The 26,243-nt window shown below is 40.6% G+C and overlaps 2 protein-coding genes and 1 pseudogene across 3 annotated transcripts in view; 1 reads left to right on the plus strand and 2 right to left on the minus strand.

Moving 5' to 3' along the window:
• Positions 1-26,243, minus strand: part of Ubac2 (UBA domain containing 2) — a 156,179-nt gene that overhangs the window by 64,294 nt on the left and 65,642 nt on the right. The gene's annotated exons all lie outside the window — the stretch shown is intronic.
• LOC113190443 (G-protein coupled receptor 183) lies at positions 1,598-13,959 on the plus strand. Its single transcript, XM_026399716.1, has 2 exons — positions 1,598-1,630; positions 12,761-13,959. Exon 2 carries the CDS (start codon positions 12,791-12,793, stop codon positions 13,862-13,864), a length of 1,074 nt encoding a protein of 357 aa, XP_026255501.1. The 5' UTR covers positions 1,598-1,630; positions 12,761-12,790; the 3' UTR covers positions 13,865-13,959.
• On the minus strand, positions 13,933-16,325 carry LOC113190216 (BBSome-interacting protein 1 pseudogene; annotated as a pseudogene).

Genomic DNA, 26,243 nt, shown 5'->3' on the forward strand with positions numbered 1-26,243 from the left:
AGCATCGCAGGATACCACCTCTTCTTTAAACAATCGACTATGCCAATAACCAACTAAAGGATGAATCTGCTTTGTTAAAGGAGCTACTTGATGCTAGTTGATGCTTTCATTATATAACAATGTTTTATTTAACAATTATAAATATTTCCAAAATTATAAGCCAAAAAGTCTCAACAGAATGACCTTCCAAAAATTGACAAATTTCTCAACATTGCCAATCCATGATTTTGTTTCTGGTGGTGCTGGCGATAGGATGTGGGACCGCACGAGTGCTAGGCAAGTGCTCTGCACTGAGCTACATTCCAGTCTTCAGTCCACATTTTTTAAATGAACTAGTTCTAGATTACTCTGCCATGTCCACAGAGTCATAAAATTGCTGCACTCCCCCAAGGAATAGTCTTGGAGATCACTTCGTTCCATAGCTTTATTTTACAGAACCAAAATAAATTCAAAGAATTCAGCTCATGTGTTGCTCACTCTTCTGTTTGTCAACAATGCTCTTCAGATCCTCAGCATTGAAGAGTTTATGAGGATTTAATGACACCACAGAGAAGCTATGGCCACACGCCAGTTTTACAGAATCCTGGAGGAAAAAGGCCTCTTTCTCATGCTGGTCCTCCTTCTACTCTCTGGAGTTAGGAACACAGACAAAAGCAATCTGACCTCCTTTCTATGACACAGTTTCCAAATACATAAGGATGATTATCATACCCCTGCAAAGCCTAACCCTTCTCAGCTTACTCCACCAGTTCTCCTCAGACCAGGGATCCAGGCCTCTCAGAACCCCAGGCACCACAGGAGTGATCTCTGCCTTCCTAACTGCAGGCCCAGATCTGGCTGGGAATGGCCAGGTGAACCTAGGCAAGGGTGAACACCACCTCAATTACTGGTTAGACGGAGTCAACAACGGCAGCAGTCAAACCCTCTAAAATTAGCAGCACGGGTCTTTTTGTCCTGCACACAAGACTGGGTTGGATTCAATGTAGATGTGCGGCTTCAACCCCTCCTTGCCACTTAAGTGTCGCAGTTACTGATTCAGTCAGTCGGCCTTTGGCCCCAAAACCTCCACTAGCCCAGTCTAAGGAGGAGACTCTTTCCCCCACTCACCACAGAAACCTGCTTCTTTGTCATAAGCTGATAAGATTTAGACTAAGTAAACTACCAAGTTTCCAGGTAGATAACGCTGACTTTTTTCCTTAAAACATTTAAAAACCCACACTTATACACAGAATATCAATAGAAAACCTCAGTAACTAGGATGATGATGATAATGATGATTTTTTGCTTAAGGTTTACTACTTCAAAGATTTTTTTTTCTGATACTTAAATCTTTATGGAAAAATTTATAAAGTTCCATAGATATCAATAGTTCATAAATTCCAAGGGGCTTTTGGATAATTTTTTTTAAGAGTTCAGAAAAATTTCACTTCCCATTTTTTAAAAAAGTGTACACGCATACGTGAGACTAACTGATCATCTCTACTCTCAATCACAGGGGGACAGGAAGAAAGGCAGGGCCATAAAAGGAGGTGTGGCCAGTCTCTCTTAAAGCAACATGCCAGGCTTAGCTGATTTTAGTCTGAGCCAACACCCGCTGCTGCTACCCTGGGCCCAGGCAAGCCACTGACAGGTAAGGCAACAAATGCTCTTAAGATTAAAAAAAAAAAAGCAAAAATCTATGTTTTGGATAAAAGGTAAAGGAAAAGAATCTATTAAATAGCTATAAGCATTACTAACAAAAATCATGTTATTAATATAGTTTAGATTGTATGGTTACTAGCAGTTCTAATTAGCTATTATTAAGTGAGGTGAAAGCAATGAATGGGTCATGCCAGAAATATCACTGCCAAAAAACAGGGCTTATTCTGTATGCTTCTGCATGAATTTCAGATGACCAAAAAACAGTATCAAGGGTAAATCTGCAAACAATGTCAATTTTCCAGGATATATAAACATGAAAGGAAAGAAACAAAGTTATTTAAAGTGGAGTGTTATTGAATTTGAATGCATTTTACATACAATATAACTAGCCATTCGGCATAATTTAAAGTAAAAATCATTATGTTTTACTATGTGAACACATATCTATGTATATAAGTCTTTTTTATATTTAAAATTTTTCTCAGGACAAAATCCCAGTAGTAGAATTCCTGGAGCAAAAAGTATATTTTCTAAAGCTTTAGATACAAAATAATTATTTTTGGTTTACAAAAACATTTTACCAATTTACCAGCAAGGAGTAACAACAGTCTGGGCTCTACTATCCATCTGTGAGCATGGGCATTTTAGTTCTAAAGATAAACTTTAATTAAATAGATGCAAAAAATAACATCTATGTTGTCTGGTATGTATTATTTTATGATCAGTATAAACCTGTTTCATATTTTTTCCTAGAACTTCTTGCCTTTAAAAAAAATCACAAAACAATGATATATAGTGATTTGCCAATATTTATGTCCATGTTGAGAGTGGATGTAAAACAAAAACTGGCAAAATATAAATCATGAAGAGACTTCCTTTCAAGAAGGGTGTGGGTTTTTTGTTGTTTTCCTTGTTCTTGGCGGTGGGTTGTCTGTCTGTCTGGTGTTAATCTGAGCAAAATATAGCGTAATGGTTAAGAGCAGTGGCTCTAGGATCAGATCCAAACTTGGGCTCTGTTATTTATAGCCCAAAGCCCGATACAAGTTGCTTAATGTCTCTGGCTTCAGTTGCTTCGTTTGTAAAATGGGGAGTAAGATTTCTGCCACATTAGTCTAATACTGTCTCTCATAGTGTGAAAACAATGTCTGCAATTTCCCCCACACCTATTAAACTGCCAAAGGATGAATCCAAAAGGCAAAATTTCCTTGCCCTATTATTTCTGTGAAAATTATTTTCTTGAATTTACATGAAGATTCTATGGAATATTTTGCATAATGATTTTGAGTCTATGGGAAATTATATATCTAACCATGCTTTCTGGAATTTGAGAGCACTTTTTGTTTCTGGGGGTTAATTTTACTTTTTGAACCTAAAGCCACGAGAGTACTGGCCCCATAAAGAGCCTCACTCACATGCTCAGAGGTTATGGGGCTGGCTGTGGAGATGATTCCTTTTAAAAGTCACTTTCAGTAGGCTTAAGAGTTTATTAGTACTATTATCTGTCATTCCACAGAATAAATGCCAATTTGGGCAACTACAGGGCTTCGTGCATGTATTTTAGGCATTTACTAGATATCAACTGCTCCTTTGCAGCAGTTATGTATGGGATGAAGATGTGTGGGATTAAAATGTGTGCTGTAGTCATCATCCTTGAAACATCTGCATCTAAAAGGGAGCTGGGCCCTAATAAAGGAGTCCATCAGGGGGGCCTTCTTCTCTGCCAAGGTTAAGGCCTGCTGGAGTGGGTGACTCCAGAGGGTGGCATGTGCTGAGGACAAGCACTGTCCTCCAGTCTGCATAGTCCATCAGTTTCCCAAGAAGTCTGTAAAATACTGGGCATCCATACAAAGTGAGATAATGCATGAGAAAACCTCTGCAGACTGAAGAGGTAAGAGAATTTGTGGTATTTTGGAAGCCCCAAAGAAAGAATAACAAGTATTTTGCAAAAACCTTAAAAGCAGGTGTAAAAATAAATTAATAGATACATGCTATGCTGGGTCTTCACCACCTGTTTTCAATTGAAATTTCAGTCCAAATTATTATTAAAATATTGATTAAAATAGTAAAATCTAAATGCATTTATACAATGTTTACTTTAAAACATATTACAAATTAACAAACTCCTTCATTTAAATCCACCTAACTCCCTCCTTCTCCCAGCCCTTGTCTCTCTAGTTCAGACAGAAATGAGTTGGTATATTACAGTTTTGAGATTCCTTCCTGTTTACTTGCTTCCCACCCACATCAGAACATGCTGGAAACAGGAACTAGGGATAAAACATACCAAATGTGATTAATGGAGTCAAAGAGCCTGAGTTTGAACCCTGACACTTAACAGCTTTGTCTTTAGGCAAGTCGTATAAGTGCTCTGTGCCTCAATTTCACCATCCACAAAAGAACTGTTGGAAGTTTTTTGAGTGACTACATGTAGGGTTCCCAGGGCAGTGGCTGGAACAGTCTCTTGAGTAGTATGGACATTATTATCCATCCAGGACTTACTGTTGTCTCAGAGTGGACCTTTCAGTGAGGACCAGGAGAAATAAGATTTGGCTCTTCTTTAGCAAATGAGTATTTGCTGACTGGTTAGCTGGAGACAGAAGACATCATTATCACACCTGGGATGCCGGACCAGGAAAACCTCAGTCCCCCAGCAAAGACACCACCATGCCTTCCCCGGGGGAACGGGGTAGAATCAGAAAAGCTTCCAGGAACAGCTAGTTTCCACAGATATGTCAAAGGAAAGTACAAGCTGAGGCTGCAGGACAGGGGCAATAAGAGAAGAGTGCCAGAGGGCACACTGTGGGAGGGAACAGGCGACATCCAAAGACTACAAGTGGCTTGGTATGGCTGTAGCCAGCGCATGTTAAGAGGGAAGGTGGCCAGCCACCCAGAGGAAGAGGGGGCACAACCCCACCATGAAGGATGCGTGATCACGGTTTCAGTTTGCCTGCAGCAGACAGGTACCATCCGAGGGCTCTTGAGAGGCTGCTGCACAGCAGCAGAGAGCGAGGAGGACACAGAGGCACTCGGACAGACACAGCCACGTGGGGGTAGTGCAGAGGTGAGCACACAGGCCTGCCAACTGAAGGACTCGGAGCCCTGGCCACTTGCATAGACAGGCTGTGAAGAACCCTGAGCAAATGACTGATTTCACCTGAAACTCCATTTATCCATAAAACAAGGAAATTTTGTCCTGCCTAGAGTAGTTGAGAGAATAAAGATAAAACCTGAAACTCCCTTGGACTTTTAGGAGGAAAGGTGCATACTAATTCTAAAAACATTGTGGACTCAGGAGAAAGAGTGTACAGACACAGCCCTTTGCCATCAAGAGCCTTCTGCTGTGTGATCCCACTATCCAGGACCCCACAAGCAGAAGCTGGAGGCAGAAGACATCAACATCACACCTGGGAAACATTGCCTCAATCCTACCATTCTTCAGGAAAACAGCCCAAGGACAGTATGTCAACAGAAATCAGAGGAAGATTCAGATCACATAGCACTCATCATTTAACAATAAAACTATAATGAACACACAAACAGAAGGTCTGTTTCTCATGTCATGGATAGATTGCTTCTTACAGTTTTCTAATCATCGTCATCTTCATCTTTATAACTTCTATCCTTCCTAGTCAGTATTAACTCCACACAAGAAAAAATTGGTGAAAGACAAAATAAAAACAGTAGGAATATGTAAAACCTTAAGTATGCAAGTGGGTGTCTAACCAAACAACCCGACACTCGGGCACCTTTCACTTCCCATGATGGCAGCGGGCAGGTCTGTGAGCTGAAGCTGGTCTTCAGGGAGTGCCCGCTGGGGCAGGACACTGTGAGAAGCACAAAGAAAAAACTGCAGACTGGTGAACACTGTTGATCTACCTTAAAAAAGTTCTTTGTGTTTTGTCCTGTCAATGACCTTTTGCAACCTACTCAAAGATGGTCCGAACGTCATGGGATCAGAAGCAGAAGAGTCACAGACCTAATAAGGTCTTGGGAAGGCTGCCCACACCAGCCTGTCAGTTTGTCACACCTCCACAAACCAGAGAAAGGTAGCTCCCCAGGAGGCAGGGGAGGTCACCCCAGACAGACTGACAGGTCAGTTCTGCTCTGAATACAGTCACTCCTGTATCTCCGATTTTTTACAAGGATGCAGGAATGCTGAGAGTATGTTCAATGGATTACAGGCACACCTGTCAATGTAGGACTCAAAGATGTTTGTGGGGGAAAAAAATCATCTAATAGTGTACAAAGATTTATTTAACTAGGTTACAGGGCAGGTGCTGACTTACAGCAGTGGCTCGACATCACAGTAGAAGGGACAACCTAACTCTGCCCCTCAGTGACAGGTGGCTGCAGCTGTGCCTCAGGTTTCTTCTCCACTGCAAGAATTAATGTTTCCCACCTGCTCATTTTACAGGCAAATGGCACACCCAGCAGCTCAAGGGTACTTGTTTAGTTGACTAAAAACAAGGCAAGAACAAAGGTGATTGAGTGTTAGGAACCTGTGTGTGGGATACTGGACCAAACAGGGTCCCTGTTTGGACAAGAACAAGAATGTTTTTTCAATTATTTGAGGAGGGCTTATAAAACTAGGTAATCAGAGAAAGAAGTCATGAACGATATCTTTCTTCTACGGGGTGGATGTGTTTGTTTCTAAGAACAGAAGCGGCCTGGCCTCATCTAGCATCCTGGCACATCTTGCTGGTCTTTGTTTCCTCAGTAAGACCACATCTTTGTTACTCCAATAACCTTGAGTTGCCTTCTTCCCTCTCCTTTCCCAATGATGCTATTTCTCCCCACTCTGGAAACATTTCCTCAATCCTACCATTCTTCAGGAAAACAGCCCAAGGACAGTATGTCAACAGAAATCAGAGGAAGATTCAGATCACATAGCATTCATCATTTAACAATAAAACTATAATGAACATCTGTACATGCACATTTTGGTGGTTCCCCTGGTTGTTTCTGAAGCATGTTTTTGGGGACTTCATCTTCAGCACTTGGAGCCAGGTCACCTCTCTGTGTGAGGTGGTCTGGATCAGACCCTGACACCTTACAGAAAAGTCATCCTACTTAATGCTAAAGCTGAATTTAGGAAACTTCATTACTAAAGCTGAATTTAAGGAAACTTCCTAATAGTTTAGCCCCACAAACTTTATACACTTAAGGAACTGATTATTAAAATAAACATTAGTGGATCATGGTGACACTTCAGGAATCTTAAATTAAAAACCAAAAGCTATTATTCTAGTATGAACTAAATCTTTGCTTTTATTCTGTTTCTGCCATGAATAAAAGCTAAGAAGACACTGTAGTTACCGAAACACATGCCTAGGACAGTAGAAGGTGTATGGATCCTTTCAAAAGTCACAAGTGCCTTCAAGTTGGTTTCCAGGGTAAACATTTTCCAGAGCATGGATCACAATGAAGCTTAGACAATTTTCTTAAATACTAAAGAAATTAAGTGTGTTTTTTTGAGGGGGGGCTTTGTTTTTCCACTTTTTATGGCTAGAACGAACAACCCTGTCAGTTCATGTCAACATGTCCGGTTATGCAAAAATAAGGTGATAATATCTCAAGAAATGTCAGCAAGCCTATTGGCAATGAAACAAATTTTACAGAAAACACACGCAGGCCCACTTCCAAAAATGTAAGTGAAAATACTTTGGAAGATATTAGGATATTATTAGGATAATTAGGATAACAGAAAAGTTAAAATAATCAAATATCACATTACAGAGACAAAACAGGAATTGTGTCCTTTGCTTATCCATAAAACAAGAGGGCGGCAGAGATGGCCTCCAGGTAGCTCAATCCCAGAAGGAATAGGTACTTTAGAGGCCAGCTGAACCCTGTTCTTCAGGTCAAACCTAAACAAGGATCCACAAGGCATGCAGCCCAGTCACTATCCATGCCCTCAGGGAAAAGGCCATCCCATCCCGTCTCCTGTCCCTCCCTGTATGGAGCATGCAACACAACAACTCAGGGACTAAGCACACCTTTTCACCACAAGCATTATGAGGACACTGCCATTCTTACAACTATTAGTGTACTAAGGAAAGGTGATTTAGGACCAACACTTCTGTGGGCTTTTCCCTAGGCAATATAATGAGTGATGGTACTTTCAAGTTTAACTCAGAGACAAGACAGATAGATAGATAATATATAAACATGCCAGAGCTGCTTCCTAATAATTAAAATGCAAAATACTTAAAATACATCTAAGAAGATACAACAAGTTATACTTGAAAGTGAATAAAATAGGAATTTATAATCCAAAGGCTGCCACAGGCACACTGTAGAGCTAAGACTGAGCAGAAGGAGCACAGAAAGGTACCCGCACATTCCCAGCACGCTGCTGCTCATCCTTCTGCTCCAGAGGCTCTGACATAAAAAGGCATCATTTCTGTAGTCCCAGGACACAGCATGTGCAGGCGCTGACAGTAAGGATTGCTAATAAAAGAGTGGAGCTATTTCAAGTTTCAAGAAAATAAGGCATAAAATGATCAAAGGAAGGTATAAAGTAGTATCTCTAAGAGGTTATAATAAACTGGGGCTTGATCACTACAAGAATGGCTGAACAACCGTCAAGGACTCCTTAATTTGGAGATCATAAAACCAGCTAAACTATAGCATGAATAACACAGGAGAGATATTGGCAAGAACTAATGTGACATTAGAGTTATATAATGTCATATTTCAAAACCACCTTGAGTCTCTTTTACCAAAGACCAGTTTTTTTCCCTCACGGTTTCAAAAATATTTATTGACGGTTTTCTGTATGCAAGGCATGTTCCTGATGTATGGATACCTCTGTAAATAAAATGGAAATCTCTGCCCTTGTAGCATTTGTTTCCTTTTTTATAAAAATATTTTTTATTTGTTCTTTTTAGTTATACATGGCAGAATGTTTTTTGACATATCATTCATACATTGAGTATAACTTCCCATTTTTAGGGGTTGTACATGATGTGGAGTTACACTGGCTAAGACCAGTCTTGACACATCTCATCCACATGTCCATATTCTGCAAAAGTTTTCATTGGCCAGCTCAGGAACTAGAGTGGTCAGCAAGAAAGCCTCTCAAACAGTCTTCCCCTCAGGGCTGGCTTTGCACTTGGCAATTCTCCTGGAGGTAGGGATCCCCTTGCCCTTAGGAAGAGTCGCCCATCTGCTCTGGAGAGGAAAGCCACTCCATGCCCACGCTGTATTTTGAAATCACAAGTGAAACAGCTGCCCCTGCAAATGACTGGACACAACATCAGGCAAGGACCCAACATAATCTTGAGCCTCTTGAGCCCTCAGCTCCTCACCTGGGAAGCAGGTGGGGGATACCAATGCTTAGTGTGGTGGTTTGCTGTGAGGTTCCTACCGGACATGATTTGCAGGCAGGCGCCTAGGAAGTCAATGCATGAATGTGAGTAAAAAGTATGAAAGGGCAAGCTTTGAAAAGTACGTCAGATGACAAGGTTTTTTGCAAGAAGAGTTAAATAAAAAAATTTCTCCTTCAGATTAAAAAAATCATTTACTTATTCATTTCACTCAGTTCATGTTCAGTATTAACATTTTAGACTCTGTGGATAAAGTCCTCAAATTACTTGCACAATGTTTTATTCTGGCATCTATAATATCCATGCAAACATCTTTCTTTCTGTGTGTGTGTGTCTATAGGGGGGATTTGCTTTTCCTCCCCAAAGTACTATGTCATGCCATCTGCTTTCCTTAGCATAAGTGCCTATCAAGAAGTAGGTTTCTATGCTGCCATTTTCAGCAGCTGCATGATGCCCCATTCTGTGGCTATACCATAAAATATTCAATCAACTTCCCAAAAGTTGTTTGAGCTGTTTGCAAATCTTCACCTTTATAAGTAACACTGTACTAAACACTCCTGCAGCATGAGCTGCTCTGTAACCCCTGCTGCCCTACCAAATGCTATACTTCACTCACAGATGTGGTCAGATGTCATTTACAAGCTTCAAGTAGTGGCGCCTTCTCTGAAGGTGAAGCCATGTGGATAATCTCTACAATAATATTCACATGTAGGTTTCTCAGACTCCATGGTGTGGTTCCCCCCTGCCATATATTTTAAAGCCATCTCCTATTAACCTGATTTTAAATACTCCTCAAAACTTTTGTTGATACTTTCAGGGGGGAAAAAAAAAAAACTTCTAAAAAAATGTTAGAAAAATAACAATAAAAGAAATTCTTGATGCCTAATCCTCAGCTGCAACCCTTGTCTAGAATTTTCACCTCCTGTGCCTGGTTTTGGTTCCTGAAAAGTTGCTTCTCGCAGAAGGCATTACCCAAATAAATGGATAACAGTTTCTTTCGACTTTAATTCTACAATGTGATTCCCATGAGTTCATATTTAGGAACTACTCCTTTTTTTTTCCCTGCACTATATATAAAGCCCATATTTACTGTATTCTGTTTACTTTGTTTTCTTATTTCACTAATTTCCACAATTGTCTTTATTATTTTCTTTGGGAATTATTATTTTCTTTTCTAGCTTTTTGAGCAGTATACTCAACTATTTTCATTCTTCTTTTCAATCACTGCACTCAACGTTTTGCCTCTATCTTGGATTGACTCCTTAGCTGCACTGCACAGCAAGTATTATTTTGTCATTTAGTTCTAAGCATTTCAAAACCCCCACTATAATTTCTTCTTTAATCCAAGAGTTCCTTAGAAATATACCATTTTAGTTTCCAAATGTAACCTTTATCATGTTATTGCTGGTTTCTAATTTAACTGCATCCCAGTCAGACAATGTCATCTGCTCACTAATGATTTTCTGAAAGCTGAGGTTCCTCTGATGACCTACTATGACGTCAAATGTGCAGATATGCTCATAGGCCTTTACCACAAATTCTAACAGTCTTTAAATAATGTTGGGTAAATCTTCAAAGTCTTTAACCTCTTTTTTTATTATCTGTCATATTTCAATAGAAATGTGTAAGATTTCCCATAATGACTGTGGATCTGCTCATTTTGTCTTTGAATTTAGCCAAATTTTGCTGTAACACACGTGTATCATGATTATTTTTATGTTGTATGTGGTCTGTTCTTAACTTTTGTAGTGACCCTCTGTTTCTCTTCCTATTGATATTGATATTGAATTTGCCTTGCAGTCTATTTTTTTTTCAATGTTAAGATTGCTACTCTACCTTTTCATTCATTGGGATTTGTCTGGTATGTCTTTATTTTCAATCTTTCTCAAGAGTTATATTCTCTTTTAAGTAGCATATAGTTGTGTTGTTAAAAAAAAAAAAATCCAAACCGATACTATAGGCGAATTCGATTCATTTAAGTTTGCTGGAACACCTTTCTACCTCCTTTTTCTGTTTTCTATTTACCATCCTCCTTCTTGTGTTCTTCCTCATAGTGTCCTTTCTGGTCCTCTTATAGATTTCAAAATGTTCTGTTTCTGTTCTTGTTCTCTTTTGCTTTAGGGTACATTTGCATGCTGTAAGGATTTGCCTATCTACACTGCAGTGCACACCTAGGATGGCAGTCCTAAGATAAACCTTAGTGCCCATGAGCGTACCTAAGATTGCTCCAATGCTGGCACAGACCCAACACTTAATACAGCAGGCAGACAAGTGGATTTGTAGTCAGAGCTTTCATTCAGAGTAAGGATATTGTCTTTTTCTCTTAAATACCACAAGCACAGCATGACTAGATCCATTAAAATTTTTTCCTGGGGCTGGGGATGTGGCTCAAGCGGTAGCGCGCTTGCCTGGCATGTGCGGGGTGCTGGGTTCGATCCTCAGCACCACATAAAAATAAAATAAAGATGTTGTATCCACTGAAAACTGAAAAAAAAATTTTAAAAAATTCTCTCTAAAAAAAAATTTCCCCCTTAATTTTGGTGATTTTCATATGAGATTTATTCAGATAATACCATCAGATAAGTAACTTATTTTCTAAAAATAATCACATACAGGAATGGGGCTGTGACTCAGTGGTAGAGCACTTGCCTAGAACATGTGAAGCACTGGGTTCGATCCTCAGCACCACATAAATAAAGAAAAGTTATTTTAAAAAGATAAAAATAATAATAATAATCACAGGAGTTATTGCTCTGCTTTTCCTACTTTTACCAACATTTACCCTCTTTTTTCATATTTAATCAATAATGATTGAACATTTACCCTCTTATGGGGAGCTTACTGCAGGAGTTTTCAATTTTGGATTTGAAATTTCAGTCTTAACATTATTTATATAACAAGAAAGGAAGTAGAAATAAACTAAATGTGCATGGAAGGAGTAGCTATACAAATCGTGCATCAACAAACTGGACTGTGGAATGTCTATCAAATATCTACATAAAATCTAGACACAGAAAAGCACATAAACCACAGGGACCTGAAGATACTCAGTGGACACAGCAGGACACTCAAACCCATGTGCAGATAGCATGACCCACATGTGATTTTAAAACTTCCTGAAACATCTTAAGTTTTTTCTCTCCCTTTTTCTTTCTTTTCCTTCTTGTCATTTTAGTCCTGGTTGTCATGGTCACCACCTTCTTCTTTTTCTCTGAAACCCTAACTTTCAGTTCCTAATAAGGCCTATGCTTATTTCTCATACTTTTTAGGTTAACACAAATCAGATCACTGTGGTAAGTTCATATTCACTGCACCAGTGTGTGACTAATTTCATTTCCTGGCAGTGATATACATTTGGAAAACAATAACGACAACAAAAAGGTCCAAATGAAATTCAATTTAAAAGCAAAATTTAATGCCCACCTAAAATGTGGGGTGCTTTACATGACTTTATTCTTAATCAGACAGTGATTCAGAAAAAAAAGAAGGGGAATTTCTTCCCCAAAAGTTAGTGCATCCCCTCTTCTCACAAAAATGCATTTGCCCTATTTAGATGGTTCCAGTTCCTTTGCCAGGGCTTTACCAAAGCCACAAACTGTGAGAGCAAAAACATACATCTTATTCTCTGTTCTTCCTGTTATCATACATGGAACCACATGATATATCATAGATTTTAAAAAACTGTATCAATAGTGAAACTTTAGTTTTAAAAACTAGATATATAAGTGGTAGATTAAGTTGCTCTGAGTTAAATATGTCTTTAATTAAACAGAGCCTTATTTTGTTCCTAGAGATCCTGCCTGCCACCACTGGGTCTAGAGATGGCTAGCAATTTCACCACACCTCCCACAACTCCTCAGGGAAATGACTGTGACCTCTATGCACACCAAGACACAGCCAGGATAGTAATGCCTCTGCATTATAGCCTCGTGTTCATCATCGGGCTGGTGGGAAACCTACTGGCCTTGGTTGTCATTGTCCAAAACAGGAAAAAAATCAACTCTACCACCCTCTATTCCATGAATCTGGTGATTTCTGACATCCTTTTCACCACGGCTTTGCCTACACGGATAGCCTACTATGCACTGGGCTTTGACTGGCAGATGGGTGACGCCTTGTGCAGGATAACAGCTCTGGTGTTCTACATCAACACTTACGCCGGGGTGAACTTCATGACCTGCCTGAGCATCGACCGCTTCATTGCCGTGGTGCACCCTCTCCGCTACAACAAGATGAAGAGAATTGAGCACGCCAAAGCTGTGTGCATATTCGTCTGGATTCTGGTCTTTGCTCAAACTCTCCCACTACTCATCAGCCCCATGTCCAAGCAGGAGAATGAAAGGATCACTTGCATGGAGTATCCCAATTTTGAAGACACAGAGTCTCTTCCCTGGATTCTACTGGGTGCATGTTTTATAGGATACGTGCTTCCACTCATGATCATCCTCATCTGCTACTCACAGATCTGCTGCAAGCTCTTCAGAACTGCCAAACAAAACCCACTCGCAGAGAAATCTGGTGTAAACAGAAAAGCCCTCAACACGATCATTTTCATCATTGTTGTGTTTGTTCTCTGCTTCACGCCCTACCACGTGGCAATTATCCAACACATGATCAAGAAACTTCACTTCTCTGACCTCCTCGAGTGCCACCAAAGGCATTCATTCCAGATTTCTCTGCACTTCACGGTGTGCTTGATGAACTTCAACTGCTGCATGGACCCTTTTATATATTTCTTTGCATGTAAAGGGTACAAGAGAAAGGTCATGAAGATGCTGAAACGTCAAGTCAGCGTATCGATTTCCAGCGCAGTGAGGTCAGCTCCCGAAGAAAATTCACGTGAAATGACAGAGTCGCAGATGATGATACACTCCAAGACTTCAAATGGAAAGTAAAGGGACCGCATCCTCCCTGGACTTGGTATGAACTCTGTAGGACTTCTCTCCCAAAGTAAAACAACTATTCAGCTTCCAATCAGGATGCCTTTCAAATGGACACTATTTCCCACCATCAGTGGATGAACTGATTGAGAAACATCAAGTTTAAGCTCAAGAGAACAGTATAAAGCAAGTTCTAATTCATAAATGAAATAATACTGTATCAAAAGGAAGCTCTCTAACTCTTGGTGAAGAAAAAGTTTTACATTAATAAAAAATCATTAATATTTCCTGCCAATAATGTGGCAAGAGAGACTGATAGATTGTATATTATCAGTGTAAAAATGTTAATATTGTAATATATTTTGGTAACATATTTCCTTTTTTATACTTTTATTGTATTTGTTTATTTTTATGTGGTTCCCAGGATCAAACCCAGTGTCTCACACATGCTAGGCAAGCGCTCTACCACAACCCTGGCCCAGTAATGTATTTCTTAAATGCATATTTCCTTCCATTTTAGATCTTTGTATCCTCAATAATATGGTTTTTATTTTGTTCTGTTCTGAGTCATGTTTCAAAGAACACTTCTGGAATAAAAAGTAGGAAGCTAGAGATTTATGACTATGTCCCTCACTGTTCAGCATGAACTACCAGCAGAAGTTAGAGGGGGAGTAAAATTAGGAACAGGTAGATTCAAAAAGCAATATTGTAAATGATGATGGTGACTGAGACAACACAGGTGTCCACCTTTCCCCACACAGCCAGGGCAGTATTTAAGGGCCACTGCTCAGAAATAGGGAGGGCTCCACTGGGAGAAGGAGTCACTTGCTAAATTCTCCTTAGGGGTAAAAAATAAGCATATATGTTTGTCTTCCCTTGGGTCCACAGGGGATCATCATTTCCCATGGGGGAAATTCTTTTTTATTCCCAGATTGATTGTACCTTGTATCTATGTTTCTGTAGTCTGGATTACAAGAAAGGCTACGGGCGGGAGTGAACAGCAGAGTGTATGGTTGATACTTGCCTAGATAAGACAGGAAGTAAAATATAAAATTATAAGAGTTCTCAGGATTCTTTACAACACTATACACTTGCTCAAATAAATACCTCAGTACAAACAGTAGTTCCTTTCTAAGCTCAATCTGTCTGACTGCTCAGAATGGATTACAAAGCCCCTGAAATTTCCTCAATATGGATGGTTATCTCAATTGACAATGATACTAATTTTGATAACAGAAGCTAAAGAAACAAAAGACTATATCACAAGTCATACTTTAAATTTGTATTGGGCTTTAGACCCTCAGACTATTTCAAATTCTAATCTTGCTCACTTTTTACCCCATAAAGAAATTAATCTTAATGGTTGGTGCAACAATGGTTGATGTATAGTGCAGATCTGTGTTATATTAACTTCACAAAAAGCCACATGGCCTTTGAAATGCCTCCTAGAAATAGGTGATAGACGAGACTGCATGGACAAAAGTTGGGATCTAACTACCTTGCCTTCATTCCATCTATAAACTTTCCCAAGTGGAAGGGAACAAAGGGTAAGCACTAGATATTTTGTGCAAGGTGGCATGAGGTGGTCATTTGAGTCAGATGTCTAAAAATAAACCATTGTGAAGACAACTAAAGGAAATCCAGAAACAAAGACATTGAGCCTCCTCAATGTCTGAGGCTCTTTATGGTAAACCAGTTCCAGGCTACACTGGAACACAGACCATCCTGCAGATGAGCCAATGACAAGGTGCTCATGGGACCAGTTCTTAGGTTCCTTCACACAAGAAGGTCAATACCTCTAGCACTTGACAGAGGAACAGCACATTTTTTTTTAATCTTCAAATTCAGGTATTTAATAAACATGCAAAGATCCTCTGTATATAAAAGTTACAATTAGTCATTTGTGCCTGTAAATTTAAAACTGATAACAGTAGGAATGAAGAACAATTTGAAATTCTAAAAACATGAGTCAAAGAAAATTCTGTGAGATTCAATTCAGAGTTTCAACTGCTTGCGGTCAACACAAACCACAGTTTAAATTCACAAGTTTTACCAATCTTGGGAATTTTATTTTCATTTACGTGAGTATGACTGTTACCAGTTTTATTAAATCCTACTTTCAGCATATAGCTGCAGAACACTTTCTAATTACTAAGTGGTAGGTAGGTAAGGAAGGGTGTTCCCTATGGTAAGTTTCATCAATGAGTTATTTGCTGTTATGTTCTTTTTCTGACATTTCTTGTTAGTGAACTGTGCTGCATGCTGCATTTTCTCCAGTTTTTCCAGAGTCAAAGATTTTAAGGGTAAAAGTTTGGGTTTACAGAGCACCATTGTGCTTATACCTTCCACAAACAGCTGCCCTTGGTTTGGAAGAACTTCCTGGAACACTGACTTTACTTCTGCCATGTACGAACTATTGGATACAGTAAGTTTTTTCTTCAAAGTTCCAGTTGTCTTCTTGCTGTTTCAGCATCCAATCTGGTAGTATCAAGATGACAGAGTTCTTGACTGAAGCCTATGGAAAGAAAGACGCATTCCTTCCCAGAACGGTCAGCTGTTGCCAGGGGTAACAGTAAGACCAGGCGAAGAAAGGAACAGTACATTCTTTTACCTTAAGTTTCCCACCTTTCCCTTCCACCTCACCACAAACCTATAAACATGATGGTATCTAGATTTCAGTAGCCTATGACAAAAAGGTAAACTCTAAACAAATCTCCAAATAATCTTTTCTAAGTCTATAGTCAGTCAAACTCAGCCCTTCTCTCTCCTTCCCAAGGTCTACTCCATTCACCCAGCTGTCACTCACCATGACCTAGGGCTCTCTCGCATCATCTTGTATTGTTAGTTAACTTCACTTTTATTGCTGGCACAGTCCCTTCACCAGTAGTAGGTAAACTTGGAGCACAGAGGCAGTGCTAGACAATTTTTGTATTCTGTTACAGAACAAAGGAGGTGATCTACATCTGTTTAAAAACTGTGCTGGGCACAGTGAGCACCTATAACCCCAGCTACTTGGAAGGCTGAAGAAGGAGGATCACAAGTTGTATCCAGCCTCAGCAATTTAATGAGGCCCTGTATCAAAATTTTAATAAGGTGGGGGGGATGTAGCTCAGTAGTTGAGCACCCCTGGGTTTGATTCCCAGGAACAAAGGGTGTGGTGGGGGAGCGGTAAATTATAAGTATTTTCTAAATGAATCAATTAATACATTACAAGTTTAAATAAAATAGGGAGATAGGAAAACTCCATTTGGGGAAGTAGATAGTTATTATGGCAGATGGCCATATTTCTTTCATAATACTTTTATTTCTAAAAAGATCATTTGGTTAAAGTTTCTTAAACCCTTAAAGCTACTCAGTTTAAATCTATTACATGTATCAACTAGTCAGTGGTGGTATAAGAATAACAAGAAATGACATCAGGTATACCTAAAGAGCTCAAAAATGTAGAAACAGGCCATATGTTATGTGATGTTTTCCCTTCCACAATTCTGTGGACAACATGAGCAGGGAGGGCTGCCCATACTAAATCCAGAAAAGCAGCTGGTCAAGAGTCAGCAACAAGAGTTGTCAAAAGCAGCTGTCAAGGAGGCAGCAACAAGAATAACTCGATATTCTAGCCATAAGAAGACAGAACTGAAGCTGGGAGGGATGATACACTCCTGTAATCCAGCAATGCAGGAGGCTGAGGCAGGAGGATCACAAGTAGAAGGCCAGCCTCAGCAACTTAGCAAGACCCTGGCTCAAAATGATAAAAAAAAAAAAAAAAAAAAGGAAGGAAGGACGGACTGGCTCAAAATAAAAAATAAAAGCTCAGTGACAGAGCACAAGTGGGTTCAAACCCAAGCACTGCCAAAAACAAAAAAGAAAGAATAAATCATGTGGACCCAGAAAAAGTATGAGAGGCTGACTTGTATCATTTATGCCAGCAGAGTATATAATCTTTAAATAATAGGACAAATGACTCAACAATAGCTTATGAACTTGGATGGGCTATGAACCCCTTGAGGACAAGGCCCTGGTTGCTATGTATCAGGAGCTGGCACAGCACCGGCCAATACAGAGTTCTCAAGTACCCACTGAACAGAATGGCACGTGTCTTGTACTATCACTGGCCACACTCTACAGCCCCACGGGAATACCTGGGACGTTCTTAATTTCTCAGAGGAATGATAAGAAATACCATAAATGCTAGATTGCACGTGCCCCTGAGGAGAGACGTGTGTGCCTTAGAAGACTCTGCAACTTAAACTAGACATATTAAAAAACAGAGGCAATTAAACAGCAAATTATTAATAGAATTAGATAGAGCAGTATGTTCTGCTTGGAGGTAATTTCATAACTCAAGGGGCGAGGGCAGTGGCTCCTACCAACCAGCCAACAGTGGTGTGCAATTTTAAAAGGGGAAGCACTGATCTTAAATTAGCCTTTTAAATGCTCTACTTTGGTTACTTTTCAGTCTGTTGTAATCTGTTATTCTCTGAAAAGCTAAAAATACGTATTCACTGACTGACTATTCAGGTTAAGAATCAGAAATGAAGGCATGAGGACTAGAAGTGATGTGGGACCAACCATGCCCATGAGTGTTCACCAGACTGCTGCCGATGGAAGTTCTAAGCATTACACTCAGAAAAACTCATCACTTAGAAGAAAGCCCCACATTTCTGTTCATTAAAACCTCAGTGAGCTAAGAATGACCGTTACCCATCAGTCACCACACACTCTTCTTACCACGGCACAGGCAGCATGTCACTTAACCCCCGCCTGAGCTGGTGTGCTTATCATCCCCACCATGCTGACAGGAGGCTGGGTGCCAGGGCCCGCGGTATGCTGGAGCTGGGATTTAAACCCAAACCTTCTGGCCCAGGGCTGCAGCCAGTCAATGACTAGGAGCAGTCCCTTGCCACCATTACTGAAATGTGCTCAACAAGAACTAGCTCCAGTTCCTCCTCTTGCCTGGGTCACATGCCTGCATTTCCTACAGCCGCCTGTGCCTGTCCCTCTCCCCACTTCTACATCTTACATCAGCCCATTTCCCCACGTGGCCCCTACTTGCCTGAAGACTCCACCTTCACTCTCCCAGCCACTCACAGCCTCCTGACATCCAGGGGGGTTAGCAGTGAGCAAAGCCTTGCTTGGTTTTACTCCTCCTGCACTCTCCTGTCCATCTTTTCCTTATCCAGTGTCACCACCATTGTCTAGACACAAGCCAGCCATACCTAGATTGCCACCACCTCTTCCTGTCTGGCTGCTCAACCAGAGTCAGAACTTTAGGCTCCTTTAGGACACTGTCCAGGAAGCCAACATATTACACTAACAATACCAACCATAACCCTGCCAGCGATTGTACAGCACAGTGCTCCAAGCACTCATGGGAAGCTCAGACGCGTCACAGTAGCTCTGTGAGGCTGGTCTTTCTCTCTGCCCCCATTTCATAGACTATGAAACTAACTTGCCAGGGAGGTGTGTGGCTTTCCCAAGGTCCTAGTCATTGGAGAGGCCAGGTTCTGGATCCCAGCAGTATGGCTCTGGGTCTTCACTCTGAAGCCAGGGCCTCACATGTGTTAGGCAATCACTCTGCCATGAGCTACACCCCCAACTCTTTTCTGAATTTTTATTTCTAAATAGGTTCTTATGAAGTTGTCCAGGCTGGCCTTGAACTTGTGATTCTCCTGCCTCAACCTCCTAGTTGCTAGGATTTCAGGTGTGCACCACTGCACCTAGCTATGCACTCTTACCACTACATTTTCTCTCTTAAACGAGTAGTATTACATGTCCCTCAAAGAGTCTTGAAAGAAATACTGTTCCCTTGATGGATTGGGGGTGGGGGGATGTGACTACTTCTAGCCAATGAGTTGGGGGAAGTGATATATATCACTTCCAGGGTGAAGTGAGAAAGTGATGACATATTCTATCCAGCTCTTTTCTCTTGCCACTGTGAGCAGTGATGCTCTGGGTGGTGGACCTTGGTCAGCCTGGGTCCCTGAATGAGTAAGTGCAGAACTCCCACCCTATGCACCTGTGTTGAATGAGCAGGACACACAAGCAGTACACACAGTGTTAAGCCTCTGGATTCCAGGATGCATTTGTGGCTGCATCCTGTGGGGCTGTAGAGTGTTGCCCACTCTGATTGATAGTGTTTAACCTACTTGGAAGGAAAAACCAATATACAGAATATAGGAAAAGAAAATGCAGACAATCCTTCTAGCACACAAACTCATCTTCCTCTCATCCCACTTTCACTGGGTCCTTTCACACTCAAGGATGGAGACAAGTTCCCCAGAGTCTACAGCATGGAAGTCCCACTTCCTCCCCTACACTTTCAATCCATCCAAGCCAATTTCTTTGCATTGCCCAGTATGTGCCTTTTAAGTCAGTCTGGTTAGTTTTGTCTCTCTTCCAAGAAGAGAATACACATTTGGTTCTCACTGGATGGATTACTGTTCCCTTAACTTACTGTTTACACCTACATCCAAACTTCCTGTCTTCAACTCATTTGGCTTTTAAATTCTACATCAGACAGCCTGAACTCTGACAAAGGAAGAAAAAAACGCTATAAATAATAGGACAAATAACTCCTGGGCTCCTGAAGCCTGGTTCTAGTTGGCTGTGACCCAGCTCCGACCCACTCTGTCCAGTCTTTGAGCCTTTCTGGGCCTCGGTTTTCCTCTCAGGGAAGCCAGTGTTAGATAATCTGTCAGCTCTCTGCTGGCCATCAGATAGCCTAGGGCTTATACTTCATGCTTGTGTCCCTTCCTCAGCTAAAACATAAGACTCCACTGGGGCAGAGACACTGACTTTTCCTAAGCAGCTGTGACTACAGCTCCTTGAACGTGGACAAGTTCATGTCGGAAACCATGTTGACAACAGGCTGTCACACATTAGCCACATACTCTACATTATTAAAACGAAAGGAAGTGGACATGAGACTTATGCTATTGCATGTGATTATTTGTTAGGCACAGTAGGTAACTAACACATGCTTGGTACTAAAATAGTAATCATGAGAAATATTTTACAGTAGAAACTAGAACAACATTTACCTCAGTCAGGATTTCTTTTTGCTTTCTACTGACAGTGTAAGAAGAGGACCACCAGCTTTTCCAGTTTCTTCCACATATAAAAACGCACATATGTCAACTTACACTTACTTATCTCTGACAGTGCATATTCAAACTGAAGAGAAATCTCTGCAACACTACAGTTGTTAGAAGAAATTATATGAGAAGGCAATATAAATGGGAAATACAGAACACAATTTTTGTTTTAATAGTTAATCTTCCTCAAAAACCAAGAGCTTCTGTGTTTCTCCTCCTTGCTAATAATACTTTTTAGATATCTTGTCTACATAACTAACCTGCAAGCCAGTCCTGGGCAGGAGCCCCATGACCTTCTGTCCCCTAAAGGACCTATTGTAATTGATCAGAAACAAGAATTTAAGTATTTTTTGATCATCCTTTTTCCATCTTCTCGGAGCGTGAGAATCTTTATTTCTGGTTTCTATAACTTGTAAGAATAACTTTTCCCATGTAGGTTTTGAGAAGAAAAGAGTATGTCAGACTGAAACCACAGGGGGACTACAAAAAGGTTGAATCGTCTAAAAAAAGTAACATTCTAATGTGTCCTTTCTGCCTGAGGATAGCAATCTACAGCCTCCCCTCAGGTCCCATAGTGAAAGCCCCTTCCCCCACTTTGGTATGTAGTGGCAACATTAGGGTGCCTGCCTGTAGGAGGGCTTAAAAAGATGGATGCATCCTGTGCTATCATTTACTGCCTATCACATATAATGACTGAAACCTACTGCAAGTGTCTCCAGAGACATCTCAAGCATTACTGCCGATTTGTGCCCCATCAGCGGAGCAAGGGTAAGAAGAAGGTCATGAATTTGATCTTACTGGTCTTATTTAAAGAACAAGTGTAAAAAGAAGGCATTAACCTCATACACCTGACACTCACATGACAAGAAATGGAAGCAGTCTTTGTTTCTAGTCTCAACAATCTTTCCCAGGCTCTACCTGAAGCCTGGTATGTGACTGTGTCTGTCCCCACACCCTCAGGTCTCTCCAGAGACCCAGAAAAAGAATGGTCAGTCTCAGGCACAGGGTTAGGGGATACTGAGAATTTAGGGAGCAAACAGTTAAAGGGAAAAGTGTCTCATTAGGGAATTACTTGAAGTTTGTGTGGCAGACAAAATGCTAACAAGATAACAGGTACGTGGCATTCATTCTGCTATTTCTCAGCATTTGTGAATGTTTGACATTTTCTGTAATAAGTTTTTATAATGGTAAGTATAGCCTCTAACACATTCCCACACTCTTGTTACAACAAGGGTGGAAGTAGAAGTTCAGGGATGGATTCAGAGAGAGAGGGACAGAGATGGGTTACCAGTCTCTGTCTCTACTCGGGTAACTGCAGCAACCCGAATGATGTGAGAAGGGGACGCACAGTGGCCACATTTACACGCTAAGAGCACATGTGGGGAGTCTCAACAGAGCTTCAACAAGTTCTAGTAAAGGGGCTGATGGCGAAAAAAGTCACTGACAAAGAACAGGTTATGTTTGTATAATTGCCAAATATGAATAAAGTCACACATATTGATGTAATTAGGAGTAAAGGAACATCATGTGTAAAACTTACTCTCAAATGATGCAGAAAAAATATCACAAGTGCCCAGAAAGAAAATGATAAAGCAAATTTAGAATGTGTTAATAATCTGGGCATCTGGGCTGAGAGTACGAGTGGATTCTTTGTCCTATTATAGCAACTTTTTAGAAGCTTGATTTATTTTAAAATTTTAAAAAATAATGCAACATAAGCAGCAGCATTTGGAAGTTACTGAAGAGAAACAGTATAGTTTCTTCTAGCCACTAAATTAAAACAAAATCAATGGCTAAATGACCCAACTATCCTGTAGCTGAGGGCTTCTTTAGATCCTATTCTCAGGGGCACCCCACAAATATCATCTGAAACTCTTTTTATAGTGTGTTGGCTTATTTGTACTTCTCATTTTAGCGGCAAAATTTGAACACAACATAAAAGTTGTCTTTGAACACTAACATTTACTTTTTTTCCGCCCAGTACTGGGAATTGAAACCAGGGCCTCACATGTGCTAGTAAGGCAAGCGCTCTACCACTGAGCTACATCCCCACCCTGTGTTTTTATTTTATTTTGAGATAGGGTCTTACTAAATTGCGCAGTTTGCCTTTGACTTGCAATCCTCCTGCCTCAGCCTCCCAGAGACTAACATTTACTGATACAAGCATCTGTATCCCCACAGTTGAAAAATAGAGAGAAAGCCTCAGTTTGCTAAAAGTTTATATACTTGAATTATTTTCTGGTATAGTAAATAGATGACCCCAATTAGACTTTTAGACTTTTTGCCTTACAAAAGAAAGGAGCATTAAGGCCTACTGCCTGGAGAGGAACCAGTCAGAGTGTGTGTGAGGGGTGGGGGGGCTGGGCTGTGGCTCAATGGCAGAGCACTTGCCTAGCATGTGTGAGGCTCTGGGTTCAATCCTCAGCACCACATATAAATAAATAAAATAATAGATACTGTGTTCATCTGCAACTAAAATAAAATGGAAAAAAAAAAAAAAGAATCATGGGTGTGGATTTCCTTCCAGTCTCCCATTTAAGCAGCCACAGCCCAGTGACTGGGTAAGTGCTCAGAGCCTCTGCTCCCCGCAGAGAACACAACAAACCAGTATCCTACAAGACTGTGGTGGACATTCACCTAAAGTAGGAGCATGGTAAAACTAGGCTCTGCAGTACAACAGCTATTCAATATATATTTGTTAAGATTTCTTAAGAGAAAGAATAAATTCCACCATAAAAAATAATAATAATCTTCATATTTCAAAATATTTCTCGGTATTTTTTTCCATGTTGTTACTGATGTTGACAAACATATCCTTGGTCTGGTTAAGACATATTCCATATCCCTTGCCTTAACAAGCAGCAAGCGTTTGTTAAATGCCTACTGCAGGAGCCAGCACTTGCCTAGACACTGAGATGAAAGCTGAAAATAATACAGACAGGTGCCCTCAGAACCTCTCTGCCTATGTGCTGTCAGTACTGAATGTTAAGTAAATGAATAATTTTAGGGGAGAGGGGAAATTAGTGCTGACTCTAGCTCTGCAGCACCTAGGACTGCTTCTATGCCCAATCTCAGATTCTCTGTGCTGCTTTAATAATCAATTCCCTTTCTACTACATCAGTCAGGATTCATTAATTATTCCACAAACTGTCCAGCCCAAGCAGGCACACTGTGCTCTGAAAACTCGTCAGGCCTTCTTTAACCACAGATAACAGAAGTGCATAGATATTTCAGAACCCAACATACAACAAGGACAAAAACTCAATCCTAAAATAGGTATGAGATTATTTTTGTGTGTTGTGTATTTTGCTATGGTTATCAAGGCATGGTTAGCATTTTGAAATTTTTTTCTTAGAATACTACAATGATCTGAATCTAAAATCTTTCATAAGGCACAACTTTCCAATGATAAACAAGAACAGGAAGTGAATCTTGAATACAACCAGACTTCTAGTTCCCTTTATCATTAAATGATCTACTTTGCCACCACCTGACTCTGACTTAACCAGCATTAAACTTCCCATCATCCTATCCTAACAGTTACTAATACTTTTCTTTTATTCCTGTTTGAACAAAGAACATTTCCTATTAGGCTGGAAATTTTGACATACTCAAAATATTTTAAGCCCCAAGAGGAAGATAGCTAAAATAAAGGAATTGGGTAGCAAAGCAACTTACAAAAGCAGAAATGAAAACAGATGTTAAACTTGTTTGAAACAAATTTTTACTAATAGCCTCAACCAACCCTATTTTAGTCAACTACTAGAAATATTCTACCTGGTTAAGAGAGCTCAAATTGTTTCACAGGCAATGAACGCCTGAGTGTGGGGGCTAACTCTTTCCAAGGCTCTGTTTACGATGCTGTACCACGCAAACTCTCATCTGCCATCAGAGCCAATTTTGCCTCTGACGTGTCATTTGGCAAAATCTGGAGACATTTTTTGTTGTCACGACTGGGGAAACAGCTACTAGTATCCACTGGTTAGAGGCCAGGGGTGCTAAACAACGTGCCATGCACAAGTCAGCCCCCCATGATAAGAGTCATAAAGCCCAAATACCACAGAGCCATGGGTGAGAAAACTCTAGTCTAGGTCAACTGGGGCACCACCCTTCATATTCAAATATGAAATCACAGATCATGTGGCTTTACCCAACTTTCTGGTGAAAGCTTATAAACCCTTTTTAACAGGATACATTAAATCTGTCCCCTGGAAAGACACTCAAGCCACTGAGACTACGAGGGAAATCCCTGCAGTGCTAAAAGCCTAAGATGCCTTTTACATTAACCATCAGTCTCCATGGGTAACTGCATGCCACTTTTGAAGCAAGAATAAAGGTCAGGCAGTAAGTGTAGACAGATGATGGGGGGTCAGGTTGGCAAGATGGAAGCTGATTCAAAGGGAATGGAATGTTAATATCTTCAGGACACATCCCTCTTCTCCTCACCAGTGGCCAAAAGTCACCTGCATGGGTGGGTAAGAAGGATTGTTCCTCCCCACAAGAGGCTGTTAATGAATGCCTCCTGGGCTGCTCCCTTCCTGTCTGGACCCTCAGTGGCTTCATTCCTGCCCTTGGCCCACCTTTTGTTCAGGAGTCACTTTGGTCATGAGTCAGTTTTGAAGGACAGTGAGGAGGAGAGGCCATGAGAATGAAGAAATTCTAAAATGTAAGAAAGTGAAAGGACGCCCATATTTCTTTGGATATCAGTTCTGGACCCCTTCTCTACAAAGGAGTCTGCCTTTGTTCTATCCTTTAAATAAAACTTGCTTTCTACACTTGCCCCTGCGTTTCTTGGAGATTCAGTCTTCACACTGGGGAAACGGAATTCAGCCCTGAATGACTTTCATCACTGGCGGTATCACTTTGATTCCAAAGGCACAGGGCTTCAAACATTACTAATGTCTTGACGAAGGTGATTAGCATTCTCCTTTCCTAACCAATCCTCAGACAATATCGAATGCATAAATAAAGCAAGAACAGCCAATTCTTCTAGGTCCATACTTTCTACCACTGTGACTTTTCTCCACCACTTTGAAGAAAAATGGTGCTGCAGGTTTCTGAGTTGCTTCCGCAAAGGTGATGAGAGCTTCCACCATCCAGGACTCCTTGAGGACTGATCTGGCACACTCTGAGGACCAGTACACAGCAGGGGTGTACTCACTGAATGCTAAGGTTTAACTCAGCACTAAGCACAAGGCTGGGCACGCAGTATCAGACACCCAAACACTGAACTGAATTGAAAGTTTGAGAACTTTTTGGTTGCGAAAAGAGATATTCTGAGAACATAAGAATTAGTGGAT

Source organism: Urocitellus parryii, chromosome 2, assembly GCF_045843805.1.
Source record: "Urocitellus parryii isolate mUroPar1 chromosome 2, mUroPar1.hap1, whole genome shotgun sequence".
Taxonomy (NCBI): Eukaryota; Metazoa; Chordata; class Mammalia; order Rodentia; family Sciuridae; genus Urocitellus; species Urocitellus parryii.